At 39.3% G+C, this 14,713-nt stretch overlaps 1 protein-coding gene across 1 annotated transcript; it reads right to left on the reverse strand.

Moving 5' to 3' along the window:
* Positions 1 to 497: 497 nt before the first annotated feature.
* LOC127626291 (GATA-binding factor 2-like) lies at positions 498 to 10,605 on the reverse strand. Its single transcript, XM_052101986.1, has 6 exons — positions 10,386 to 10,605; positions 9,660 to 10,161; positions 7,759 to 8,331; positions 5,319 to 5,464; positions 2,300 to 2,425; positions 498 to 1,573 (listed from the first exon to the last, which is right to left on the reverse strand). Exons 2-6 carry the CDS (start codon positions 9,883 to 9,885, stop codon positions 1,274 to 1,276), a joined length of 1,371 nt encoding a protein of 456 aa, XP_051957946.1. The 5' UTR covers positions 9,886 to 10,161; positions 10,386 to 10,605; the 3' UTR covers positions 498 to 1,273.
* Between the last annotated feature and the right edge of the window lie 4,108 nt (positions 10,606 to 14,713).

The raw sequence follows: 14,713 nt of genomic DNA on the forward strand, positions 1-14,713 counted from the left end.
CTCTGTGTATGCCGTTATTTATGTGCGGTTGGAACCCCCTACTCAACCAGTGTTTTGAGGTTGTCCCGTTGTCTGGGTCAGACTGAAGCACCCCAGGGGCTTATATGCCTCAGAATTCCCCTTCTTCACCAGCTGCCATCTTAGCAAAGGTAACTGCACTTTAGGCCCTTAGCGTGTGCATCTGATATTGCTTACATTTAAGAGCTCAGAGATGTCTACATGAAATTCCATTTGACACTTAGTATATAGAACAGCAGCGTATCTGAGTGCTTGGGTGTGTTTGTGTTTGGCCTCATGCATGTTTTGGCATTTGTGTATGTTTCTCATATTAAACTACAGTGACTGCGGGGAAATATAATGCCCTCGAGTCGCAAACATATATGATCAAACCGGTCTGAAGCCACAGAAACATCTCCATTAAAGTGAGTAGCGACTGTGAAAACAACTTTGCTTTCACATAACATTAGCAAGGAAGTACTCAAATGATTAACTGAAATTATTAAGTATTAAAACTTTATTTCCTTTATTTGTGTAATGGAAAATGATAAAAACGTACAGCTCATTTTCATCAATAACAATCAAATAATATTTATAATATAACAATGTGCTCTGAGGAAAGCGAAAAAAGAGATAGAGTGAAAATAAATTATCATAATAACAATTATAACAATAACGATAATAACAATTAACCTTTATAAACATTTGTTTGTTTTTAAGTCGTATCCATAGAGTCCATTCAGTGGCAGTCATGCCCAAGGGGGTGTATTCCAGCATGTTAGGGGGATAAAGTTAATGTTCTCTCTCTCTCTCTCTCTCTCTCTCTTGACTCTTCATGTACACAGTCAGTAAGAGTGAGTCCTTGCAGAGAGCCAAATCTAAGAAGTCCAGAAATGACTGTCCTCAATGGAACTGCCACACAATGATTCTGTAAAAACACATCCTCTCTTTCAGGACAGTACCAACGTGAGAAGCTAAAAGCAAACAAAGCTCTCTCTCACTCTCTGCTCTATCTGTGAACATCCTCAGCATCTTGTGAGCCATTAGAAGAAGAGGTGTTTTTAAATGCGCAAAACCGTCCTCTATACAAGTTGACGTGGTCGTTGATGTGATGACACCTTCCTCAGCAGTGTCCAACCAGGAACTAACCCAATGCAAACCTCTTCGCATCCCTCGCCATGTGGAAGATTTCTTGACAGGGGGTGCATGGGGATGTTCGGTATGGAGAAGCTAATGCAAGGCCTCTGTAGAGGGGATGCTGTGAGAATGTGGGACTTCAGTGAGGTTCAGCCCAGGCAGGAGAGCGGGTGGAATGGTGAGGGTGACCGAACGTTGGGTGTATGGGAGTCGGTGTGGGCAGCATGTGCCCGGAATGGCTGAAAGGTGGCAGGTGGCCCATATGTGGCATGTGGCTTGCCAGAGCACTGGCACTGCCAAACGGAGAGGTCTTGTCCTGCATGCACTTGGAAAACTCTTCGAAACCCTCGCCGGATCGCTTACTCCTCTTGGACTTGCTGGACATCTTGCGGTTGCGTGTTTGGATGCCCTCTTTTTTCATGGTCAGTGGTCTGTTGACCTACAGGGAAAGAGAGATATGATAGGTTAATGATGATAGCAACAGAGAGGTGATTTTACATCAGCAGTTATAAAAAGTCTGCAACGGTGTTCCTATGCTTGCCAAAGTGGGAAATTATTTTTGTTCCAAAAAAGATATTTCCTTACATTTCCTTTAGAAAGATAACACTTTATTATAATCACTTTATTATTTGATCATATGTTTTGATGCTATATAAACATCTATTTATGCATACTTGTTATAGCCTATATTATACAAATTATTCAACAAAGTGTATACTGTTGCCTATATTAGCTATCTATTTAGGGCTGAATTTCAAGTAGGAAAAAAAACATTCACCAGCTCAGCTGTCACGAAATACCGTTTGCTCTTTTTTTCTTTGTTTCGCTCGTTTCATTAATGTGAAATGTATTTATTCATCGGATAAATAGAGATCGCAGCCAAGCTTTACATTTAAAAGGCTAGTTCCAGACAACTCCGAATTGATATAACTGACGCCGTATCTTGAATGGCAGACCCGCCCTGGCGTCCCTCCTGGGAATAACGCCCTCCTCTGAAACAAAGCTGGATTAATCTAAAAAGAAAAACGGCCAAGGGTTTCTGGTTGACAGGGAAAGCCGGCTTTGCGACCCGGCCTCACTCTTCCCTGTTTTAAATCGATACGAGCTGTCCGCCCACTTGACCACTTTTCTGTCACTTTCAATGTTTGCGGCTCTTAATTCTTACGTTGTGAAGTTTGTAGTAGAGCCCGCAGGCGTTGCACACCGGGTCACCGTTCCCGTTGCGCCGCCACAGTGTGGTCGTGGTTGTCTGGCAGTTCGCGCAGCAGGTGCCGGCTCGCCTTGCAGCAGACTGTATAAAGACAAGAATGACAGAATATAAATACTGTGTTCAAAAGTAAAATAGCTATGATGTTTCTGTATATTTTAGAAACATTTTCAGTTGCTTTATAAGTTCCCCATGCACTTCTAAAGAGTTGCATTAGCCTATAAAACGGATATTTCCAACTGTAGGCCTGAATTCTGATTGGACACGTCGCGTTTGAAGTCGTAAAATAGCAGACACATTCATGGGCCAAGATGCAACATTGTGGCCTATCGTGCTTATGGCTTGTTTATCAAATATGTTATTTTTTTTTTCTTGTTTCATTTTCTTGAATATTATTGTCGAATGGACTGCGTAGCCTTAATTTCTCAATTTCTGTTCTCCACATTATCAAACGGGGATTACATGGGTTTTGGTTTGGAGTAGCCTAAATGTATTCATGATAAGAATCTGATGGAGTGACGAATATTATGACTCACTGTTGCAGTGTATACTCTCCACTAGACAGCATTTCAAAACTATCCCCAAATAACATGAAAGCAAATGCGTTCTGAACATATGAAATCTATTTAAGGGAGTCGCCTCAGTGTTTGGGCTACTTAAATAGATTCTGTGCATTTAAACAAGGTAAATTCAATTTTCCAATTTGTGCTTTGATTAGGGGAAAAAACTGTGCCCGATGAAATTCGTTGTTTTTTGTTTTTTCCTGCTTCTAATAAATTCTGCTACATCTCGTAAAATATATTTGACAGAACGTTCATGTATTACGTTTCGATACATTACTCGCCTTGATGTTGGGACTCAAACACTTTAGTGGGAGGGGCAGCTGCTAGGGTTCATCAATTCTCTGTTCGTTTTTGCCCATCAAATTTGCGTATCAAATTTTCACACATAATGAGAAACATTTATAGCATACAACGTAGGCTAATTCACCAGCCGCCCAAACTAGGCTATACAGTCCTATGCGTTTTGTGTTCATTAACGATTTACATAATTATTCCTTTAAAACTTTTGCAAAATCGAGGCTCTAAATAAAAACGCTGGCAAGAGTCAAATTAAACAAAACGCAGACGACAACAAAAACACATTCCGATACTCCAGCTCAGCGCCAGTCGAGCATGACAAACAAGAGAGCAAAGAGTATAAATCCATTTATTTTCCAATCCCTGCCCCAGCCCCTTCACACATAGTGCTCTGATAATCGCTTTACAGTAGATGTCATTCTGGCCTGCCGAGGCCAGAGAAAATTCAGCCGGGTTTGTTAAAGACGGAAACACCCGGGAGCCTGGCTTCCTTATCGGGCCCGGGCAGATATCCGGATAGGAAACAACTGGATGGCCTTTGAACAGCGCTCTGAAAACACTTCAGACCAAAATGCAAAAGCATGGGCCAGCACATTGACTCCATGGAAAACCCTGTGGCCTTTTTTCTTTATGAGAACATATAGAAAGAAAGAAAGAAAGAAAGAAAGAAAGAAAGAAAGAAAGAAAGAAAGAAAGAAAGAAAGAAAGAAAGAAAGAAAGAAAGAAAGAAAGAAAGAAGAGAAAGAAAATAGACTATATGGAAAACAACAAAAAAAGCGAAGGAAAGAAAAACTGAACTACAACTACTAAAAATAATAAAGATAATAATCATCATAATTGGTTATTAAAGTCTAACAATTCAATCTTCTTTCAAATCCTCTTTGAATATGTCACTATATATTTTTTATTCTGTATAAGGTTTGTTGATCTCGTGCTATGTATGTGTCTCCTTTACAAAAGCGAAAATAAGATTCCCTCTGAGACACTTAAATTTACACTCTGATGGTCACTTAGCCTAGTGAAAATTAAATTAAGACACATGGCTGATAGACAAAGACAGTCTCACTCAATTATACACATTGTTGGGTTTTCAAACTAATCTCTATGATAATATTACATCACATGTGAAAGACTGAGAAATGACTCTGTAACAGAGTAAAAGAGACACAGAGTTTCACCCAATAAAATATAAAAAATAAGATTGTGTGAAAAGAAAATGTATCTACAGTCTTCAAAATTATCATTCTTATATTCTTTAAGAGTCAGAAGTTTTCATAGAATGTTGATTTTTGATAAATTGTCACCTTTTAAATAAAATGAATTCCTCTAGCATAGGGTCTCAGCATTTGTTTCCAACAATGTATCAGGCTTATATATTAATAAATGCATAGAGTGAAGCTGTCCATGACCCATAGAAAAATTGCACAATAATAACAAAAGTAATCAAGTTTGGCTTTTCATATATCTTAATTTTTGATCTCTCAATGGGTAAAACACAAACACAAACACTGGAATTTAAAACTATACACTAGTTTTGTTTTCTATCAATCATCTCAATACAAAAAGTTACCAAGTTAAAAACAAATAAGCAAGGAAAAATCAAACAAGCAAAAATCAGCTTTTAAAAATCATATCCTATGGAGATGAAATGAGAGAATCATAAGCTGGCAATGGGTCTAAAATGCAACCAGAATCATACACAAGCCCTGCAAAACAAAACCAAGGACATGTGGCTTTCTAAACGCCCCCAGAAAAAGTACAGTAAGCTCCAACAAACAAATGCGCTCAGGCAGTGGTGTGGCAACAGGTCGATAAGCATGCTGTTTTTCACTCAGTGTGGAGTTGTAATAATTGTACCGGCGTGGGCATTGGTATCAGTGACGGTATCAGAACTAGAAGCAATAATGATAGCAGTAACAATAGCAATAGTAGCAGAATTGTAACAGGCAGAGTAGGGGATCACCAGGAGGTGAGGGCGACAAACAATTCCAGGAAGATTATAGGGAAAATATAACTTTCCTGGAATTGTGCTCAGGCTCTCTGCTCTGTACTCATATTTAGCCCTCTTTCTAATGTGTGATTGGAATTGAGGGAATTCTGGAAGTCTATCTACTCACCAGTCTGCGCTTTGGCTTGATGAGGGGCCGGTTCTGGCCGTTCATCTTGTGATACAAGCCACACGCGTTGCAGAGGTAGTGGCCCGTTCCATCCCGCCGCCACAGTGGGGTGGAGGTGGCTCCGCAGTTCACACACTCACGCCCCTCTGTGCAGAATTCAAGTGGAGAAAAGCAAAGGGAAATTTATATAATTAAGAGGTTCAAACTCCATTTACAATACAGTTATATTGGGTCATGAAGAGGCACAGAATGAACAAAGAAAAACCTTAATTAGCAACGTCTAATATTACTTTCACATTGACAGTAATGTCATTGGAATTTCTCATCTGTGCTGGATGCCAGTTCAAAAACAGCATTGCATTACATGTGCATGTCTTTGTGTATGAAATAATATGTTTCACCCAGCATGACAATGTGGACGGTAAGCAGTTGTGCTCTTACATGTAAACCTTTTTACTTATCTATTACGGAAAGCATTCACAATGTTGTCACTTAACACCAAACATTATTCAATTTTGTTGCAACATTTTCAAGACAACTTAAGGACAGAGCAGTGGTTAAGAATTTGAGTTAACTGCATGTTTTACACTCCCACTCATGTTTATCAACCACCCTTGGTTTCCAAGCTTGTCCTATTCTCAGGTGTCACACCATAGTAAAGCTATCTAACCTGCTGGAAAGGGCCTGGTGCTTTAATTTAAATAATTTTCCTCCTTTCTCCCCTGAGCATCTCTCTATTATTTACATTATAATGTGAGATAGTTGCTGTCCCACCCTGACCAGAGAAAAGAATCAACCCTGGACAATGGACATTCTTATAAAGTGAATGTGATGCAGTCGTTTTCAGTATCGCTCATGTTCAGACTGTATTGAAACTTGGTGCTGGGAGCGTTATGTGAAAATATCCCTGAGACACAAAGGTGTGGCATTAATGAATTCAGTTAATAAAGGTTCATCTTTATGGATGAAACTTTCAGTCATTTCAGATTTTTTTTAATTGTTTAGATAAATATTTTCTTTCAATGCTCAACTTGTAAGATTGGCTTGATTGTTTATACTTTACATAACTCCAGCTTAGATCAATTATAATGTGCTATGCTGTTAGCATTCATCATGAAGCCTTCAAAAATGTTCCTTTCTCCAACAAACTTTTTCTTGTAATACTATTGCAACTTAAAAAATATTTTGTTTTACAGAACACAAATATAGTTTTGCCAAATTTAGATGTTAGCTAAAATATTTTTACAATCATCATTAGGCCACATTTTGCATTACAGTAGCTATTTGTGTTATTGTATTGCTACATAATAATGAGCAATAATAATGAACATTGTGTAGCTGCTTAATATGTAATTATTTTGTAGAGCACATTCTATAGTTATTTGTGTTAGATTGTCTCTGTGATGTAGTGTTATCAGTAACAATTCTATTATTAATAATAATAATTGTTCTTGAGCAGTGCAGCAGGCCCAGTTCGTGCACAAAAACAGCAGGGTCCTGTCGCCTGGGAAGGCTTGTCCCGCCGGGATTTTGTTAGTATTGGGGTCGTGGGAGGGCGGAGGGGGGAGCATGTCGTGATTTGCTCAGCCGAAGGTATACAGGATATGACTGGAGCCAGCGCGTCGTGACTCATCGTAGTTTTAAACGCAATAAAGGCTCAATTTAAAGCAAAACATGGCGTGAGGCAAGAAGTAGACCCGCCAACAAATCCAATCATTCATATTAATGACCCAACAAGCAAAAAATAAATAAATAAAATGAAAATCTAATCTTTGTAGAAAAAGACGTGTATTAATTGATAACTACTTACTGCAACCTCGCCAAAAACTTTCCCTCCACATTTATTTATTTATGTGTGTGTATATATATATAGGCCTATATATATAGGTCCTATATAATTTTAATCAGGTCATTAAAACACCACTGATACCTGATGTTTATTATATCTGAATCAATAATTGTTCGAAAGTATTCTCTTATCGAAATTATTTATTTAACGTGCTGGTGCTAAAAAAAAGTAATAACATTATTTTTGATGTCTAGAATTGCTTCGAGGGAGATTGCTAAATTGACGGTCGAACTTATCATAGATAAATATATAGCCTAAGTACAACCCCTGTTCAGACTAAAAACGTTGTGACGAAAAGATGTGATCGTGGGGTAAAAAATACTGAAGGGGACTAAACAACTATTTCTGCACCAATAAAACACTGGGAATGCCTGTGTATTTGGCCAAATCATTTCTAAATGCTATACAATAAACAAATCCCCATATCCTCACTAATTGTACATTTAAAATGTAAATAATACATGTACATAAAAACAGACATACAATGGCTTTGTTGAAAGAAAAAAAAAATACTCTCTTAACCCAGTGCGAGTGTCTCTAAATAGGCCTGTTAACTAATGAAATAAGTGATTCAGAACTTATGAAACTCACCTGAGCACGATCGTGTCTTGCTTTTACATTTAGGTGCGAAACTGGAAGCTGATCCACTGAGGAGTGTACCCGGGTGAAACAGACCGCCGCCGTACTCGTGCGGCGTGGGTAGAGAGTATGTCGGGTAGGTTGGGATGGGATGATGCGTGGACTGTGTTTGGGCACTCATTGCAAGGCTTCCCCGGAGAGGGCTACATCCCTCCATTTTCATCCCATCAGCTATGGACACATGGTACTTAATGGACTCCTTTTCGTCCATTCTTGTAGTGGTGGATGTCGGGGAAGAAGGACCAGGGTCGGGTGAGACGTCTTTCGGAGGGGTTGGGGGGAAATTATAGAGGGGATGCGGACTAGAGTGGGTTGCGGATGTGAGGGAGGAAACGGGAGCGGTGCTGGAGCTGCTGCTGCACGGATAACCGGCGCTAGCGTGGTGTAGGCCGGGCTTGCTGAAGTGACTGACCGCCCAGGCGTTGTGGTGGGCGGCGGAGAGCGCTGCCTTCCCGCTGTCCAGCCACGGGATACCGGGACTGTGTATGAGGTGTGGCCGGCAGACCTGACTTCCCGTGAGACGAGCTGAGAAATAGAGGACAGAAACAAACATAAAGCCCAATTCGACATGATAAAACACATTGTATTTCCTTTGACGTTGAGACGCCAACTTTTTATGCTACTGCACCAGCCTACGACATTTCAAACAAGTCCGACTCGCACCTGTTGACACTCGACATTGAGGGCAAATAAAAGTGTCCTAAATATCAATTACGCAACACTCTGATAAAACAATGCAGATTTACCCGTCAGTCTAGTCTTTGTTCAAATAGATAGCGAGCGCTTAATATTTTTTTCAGTCTCGACGTGATTTTCGCAATAAAAACGCACTTTACTCCCTAAGAAATAGAGACGTAAAATTTGCTCACAAAGGCGAAACACTAGCCTATAACTTCACGGATTGTTAACCTAGAAAGCATTCTCGCTACAGGATGTTCTTCGCACAAATTAGACACTTAAACAAAGAAGTAAATCAGGATTTTTTTCGTTATGATTTGGCATCCGGGAAGTGCCTTGAATCCCCCACTCTCTCTCTCTGTTCCTGACACGAACTTCCATTTCCTTATCAAGTCATTCGCTGGACATTTTCTCTTTCTTCTTATCCTTACATTTCAACACATACCTCGTGGAGATGACAGTCCACGCAGTACAGAAATATGATATCAGAAATGTCTGAATACACTATTGTCATCCCTTTGCAAGCCTAATTGTTTACACAGCGTTGCTGGTTTAGCACACAACAAACATGCGTGTATAAGCGTGTATTTACAATGAGATACTGTTAACATAAACGTTGTAAAATAATCAAGACGTCTCAACCATGGGACACAGACCCGTCTTTATAGGCCGCACGGTTCACCTCACAGCCAGCGAGAGTAAATAACACATACGGCTTTCAATCTTACGCACATACACTAACAGCAACTGACTAAAAACAGGCATAAACAGAGTCATCAGGGCCAAGTTAGTTTACTTATTTAAATCCTATTTGGAAAAACAACAGTTACAAACAACTAAGGAAACAAAACAATCTCTCTCAATTTTAAATTAGTGTTTACCAAAAGCCTAATTTATTGGAATTTGTAGTAGCCTAAGAACAATACCAGTATTACTTAAGCAGCTACACAAATATTTAAATATTTTATCTCAATGTATTAGTATCACCATGTAGGCCTACCTAAATAAATAAACAGTAACATGAACTGTAAACTGCGACCAAAACATGTCATGCAATTTACTGCAATATAATATTTCGTGAAATATTTACGTGAGATATGTAAAAGTGTTATATACCATCAAAGAATAAAATGTCCTTCAAATGAGATTAAATTAGATTTAAAGCAGCACCCTACCGTGCGCTTGTCCGTAAGAGACTCTAGCCCGAGAGTTGGAGTAGTAGGGGTTGCCCTGCGAGTCCAAGTGATTCAAGAACACATCCACCTCGTCCGGGGGCAGAAGAGGCGCCATGGGCTCCATGTAATTGTGTGTAAGCCCGTGGTGATGGGACTCTGGGTGCTGGCTGTTGAGTACCGCATGATGATGGGCCATCCATCGAGACTGATCGGCCGCAACCTCCATGTCTAAAGGGTCCTTTCTTAGAAAATGTTTCGAAACGTTTGAGATGGCTACTAAAAACGTATTGGATTCTAACAGACCCCAGAAGACCACTATGGTACCGTAGATTGTTAAAATATTTGTAATTAGCCTACTGTATTTAACTTAAAAAAAAAAAAAAAAAAAAAAAAAGAAAAGGGGGAAAAAAATTCTGTTATGCCCTATTCACTTTCTTCAAATGCCCTTAATTTTGGGGGATATACGTCCTGCTTCTTTTCTTTCAACAATCCTCAGGAACACCTGCAAAAGAATAATACATTAGTTAGTGTAGGTTTTAACTTTAAGTACCGTACAAGAGTGCTTTTGACAGATCTAAGGATCGTGAAAATATCTAATAAATTCGTAAAACATAATCATCTCACTTTAACACGCAAAAGAGTGTAAACCTGACAACCTGTAAATTTAACAACTGCATTGCATGCTGAACCGCACGCAATTTAAAACAGCCATCGACGGATACTTACGGCGCAAAGTAGCATTTCAGCACTTCAATCCACTGTTTATTTTATCCCGTGTTAGTCCTTTTCAAAGAATGTTAATCCTCAAGATGTCTGTTGACATTCGTAATTCGGTACTGCTTGCACTGTCTGCAGGCCAATTGTTAAAGCTCTCCCTAAAAACTCTGCGGTTGTCTGACGCGGAGCGAAGTTTCATTAATGAATTGTGCCTGTGTTCTGTCGGAACTGGCGCCAGTAGATTCCATATCTTACTAACATGGGCGGAGTCACGGGCTGGCAGTGATCGCTCTCTTAACCAATAGTTGATCGCGCTCACCGCCATTGGCTCGGACTTCATGCTTTCCAATCTGCCACGGCGACTATCAAGAGAGAGCTGAGAGGCTCATCATTCAGCGGAGCAATTTATTGAAATCTTTTACCTTTATTAGAGCTTCACGTTGATTATGTCTGATAATGTCGTCTTTTTACTCAAAGACTAACAGCGCAGAAGGTCCTGAAATTAAGAATGTGAGTCTGAAGTCTTAATGGCCTACGGCTCTTCAGAGCGTTTGACAAAAATGATTGAAGGGATTTGTCAACAACCGCAATAATAATAATTATTATTATACATTTAGATAACTCCATAAAAATACATTAGACATTAGGCTATACTCATTTTATTTGCTCGGAAATTAATTAATATTTTTTTATTTTATTTTCTCTATTGATGCATAAATTGCGGATGATCATCAACTTTTCTAACTAATTTATTTATATGATTGGTTTACACAAAAGAAGGACCTGTTGCGTGACCATTAACATTAGATTAAAACAACAAAACCTGTAACACTGAAGTGTCAAATGCAATATATACCTAATTCAAACAAACACAATTCCTAGCACCTCAGGCATTAATTGGAGAGGTGTATTTTATGGTCTCTAAATTGGGGCCTTTTGTTCTCGTGCGTCTAATTGTTTTGAATTAGTTGTCACCACATTCTTCTTGTGAAAACACTCTCTTTGTATGCTGATCCAAGCGATCAAACGTCACTTTACATATTAATAGTGGGCCTGTCTATCGGTGGTGCCGACAGGTCGCATGGGCAGGTCCAAGTAGAGCCAATTGGTGGCCATTAGCGCAGCTTGGTTGATTCTTGCTTACAATTATCTCGTGGTAAAACAAGCAGCAGACGTGCCCACCGCAGGCAGAAAGACAGAACGTCGCCAATTAGCTTGATAAGTGTTTAGATAAACTGCGGGTTCAGGTTAGTCAACTGAAAATCTGATTTACATAGGCCGGGTTTACTAAACTATTACTGTTTTAACCCCTAGAATTAATTATGCGTGTCTGTTCCGTCCAACAACAAAAAAAAAACAACTACAAAAATCTTAGGTTTTGAAATTATTTTGTCTTAATAAACGGTAATAGCAAATATGTGGAGAATTCAGGTAGCATCTCAATGTCAAATAGTGACCAAACTTATATCTAAATTCACCCCTGCTATAATACAATAATCTTAAATGATGCCTTTACAATATGTCTTGTGTAGGCTATGAGATGTTTTGTTTAACAGTGTTTTACGCTCTTGAATATCTTCGGATGGATAATTTTTCTTTAAATATTTGGCCCATGTATGTATAGGCCTACATACGCTCGTGGAAAGCTGCTTCCTGAAACCTTTGACATATAACTTGTAGCAACGTTTTGTGTGTATGAATTATTCATTCAACTAGCTTGTTTGGTCGGATCAATCAAAGAGATCCCTTTTTGTGAAACACAGGATAAACTTGACCATCGGGGTGCTGCGGCTCGTTTATCACCCTCTAGCAGGTTATTTTCTTAATAGAGTTAACACTTGCAGGCCTGTGACAAATTAGTTACAATTGAGAAATTATTTATTTGAGTTCATTTTTTAAATAGATTTTTACCTGATTTGAAACAATTGTAGGCTACATTCTCTCTGATAATTGTTTTATTTAATGTAGGAGGATTTTAGTCAGCGTGCGCTCCTCTGAAGCAATAATGATTGACAGGAAATAATTGGAGCGCGAGCTCAGAGGCACAACCGGCCGCCACTCTGACGCCGTGACTTGACGTCACAGAATTTCGGTAAAAAATAAAGAGAGAGAGAGAGAGAGAGAGAGAGAGAGAGAGAGAGAGAGAGAGAGAGAGCGAGAGAGAGAGAGAGAGAGAGAGAGAGAGAGAGAGAGAGAGAGAGAGAGAGAGAGAGAGATATTATTTTGACGTGCTACAGCGACTTCGCAAAGTTGGCAAACAAAAAAACTAAAAATGCACGTTGTGTATTTTTAATACACTGGATTCTGGTCAGGGGCCCTACACAGCACAAAGAGACATGGCAGCCTGAAGCGAACAAATTCAAATGTACAGTATAATATGACTCTTGGTTTTTGCTATGTAATCGTGCATTTTACAAACACTTAGGCCTAGCCTACATCGAATAAGGTAGCTACAATAGGCCTATCAGATTATTCAGAAATAAGTGGAAGCTGATATATATATATATATATATATATAAAACAATATAAGCCTACGGCTGCTAAAAATTGTCGTTCACGTAGTCATAATGGCTTTATAGCAGATTGAAAGCTATAGAATAATTCAGAAATTGTAGATGACAAACATTAGGCTACACGCTATTGTGTGTTTCTCTGGCTCTCTTCAAGCGTATCGCAACCAGCCTTAATGAATATTCTGGATTCAAGACAGGTTAAGCTCAATCAACATCATTGTGGCATAATATCGTTACCACAAAAACGTATTTTGACTTGCCCCTCCTTTTCTTTAAAACATCTGGGTTCCAGTGAGACACTTACAATGGAAGTGAATGGGGGCCGTAAACTTTAAAATACTCCCTGTTTCAAAAGTATAGCAACAAGACAACAATATGCGTGTTAACGTGATTTTAGTGTGATAAAATCACTTACTAACCTTTTCTGTGTGAAGTTATATCCAATTTTACAACTTCGTTGCCATGACGATGTAATGTCAACAAATCCTAAAATGACTGTAACAATGATGGTTTACACAACTTTACAGCTCAAATAATAAATGAGTTGTAACAGAAGAATTAATCATTTTTGTGCTTTTATCGAAATTTTCTATTTTCTTTTGTGGTGATCAACATCATACCACAAATGCTGTCGATTGAGCTCAGCTTGTAGTGAACCCGAGATATTCCTTTAATGCTGTTGACGACTCTTTGTTCCCTACACCTGCATGACTAAATATTCATTTGAGAATTCCTGAACTAAATGCCTGTGGTAATCCAGTTGGTCGCAATGCTGAAATAAAAGGGACTGTCTTCTTATAGGGACTTTTGATTGGGGTTATTACTGCAGGGTCTGTCTTTTGAAGGTTTTAACCCAAGCGGCCATGATGATACAGTTGACTACACTCCTCTTTAAATGTACGCGCTTATATATGTGCATGTATGAAAATAGACCTTATGTAACACACGTTGTGGTGTAAGCATGTATGACAGTGGCATCACGTTTGTGATGCCACATTACTTCGCTTTGATTTAATTGCGTCTAAAAAATAATGGAGAAAGCTTGGACGTATCGGTGAAAGAAAGCTCTGCGAAAAAGGAGGTAATCAATCCCTTAATAAACAGGTGCTGTGAAATGGGTTTGCCCGTTCGTTCCCTCACCGCGCATTTATCATTCTCCGTTGGGTTAAAAGAGGGCAGGAGGGGGCAGAGAGCGGCACAGAAGGGTCTGTGAAGATAAGCAGGCACTGGGATATAGGGGGAATGACACAGACCAGCTGAAGCGGCATTGTCCTTTACTCACGGGTAATTAGATTGTGACAGGGCACTCGGGGGCAGACACAAGCACAGGCAAAGTCACAAGGCTCCTGTCCTCTGCTGAAGCATGGATAACAGGGATTGGTAGCAGAGCGTTTCATCCTCTTTTTATTTAAAGCAACAATTCACATTATTTTAAAGCAAGCCAGTCTTTGCATTACCAGCAAGTGATGTTTTGTTGTTTTGTTTGTTGTAATAGGTTTTGCATGCTGACTTATTGGGTAAAAAAGTCTTGCTCTGAGTGATGTCCTTAGTTTAGTCGGAAAATGATCCTGTGGCACAGTGGCAGTCATAAATCTGAAGGGTGATAACAGCGCGCCCGCCCTCTTTTTGTGGTTGACAGCTCTTGGAGTCAATGATTTAAATAAACAGTACAGGTGGGCTAATGTAGGCCGTCCTTGCGGTATTCTTGAAACAGTTAATTCCTCAACACACCTCTCCACTTTCCCATTTATAATCATTAGAGAGAAATGTCGTTTTTATTTGGATAGCAGGCTGTTGCTGAAAATTAGTCTACTTTAAATGTTC

Source organism: Xyrauchen texanus, chromosome 32 (genome assembly GCF_025860055.1).
Source record: "Xyrauchen texanus isolate HMW12.3.18 chromosome 32, RBS_HiC_50CHRs, whole genome shotgun sequence".
Lineage (NCBI taxonomy): Eukaryota > Metazoa > Chordata > Actinopteri > Cypriniformes > Catostomidae > Xyrauchen > Xyrauchen texanus.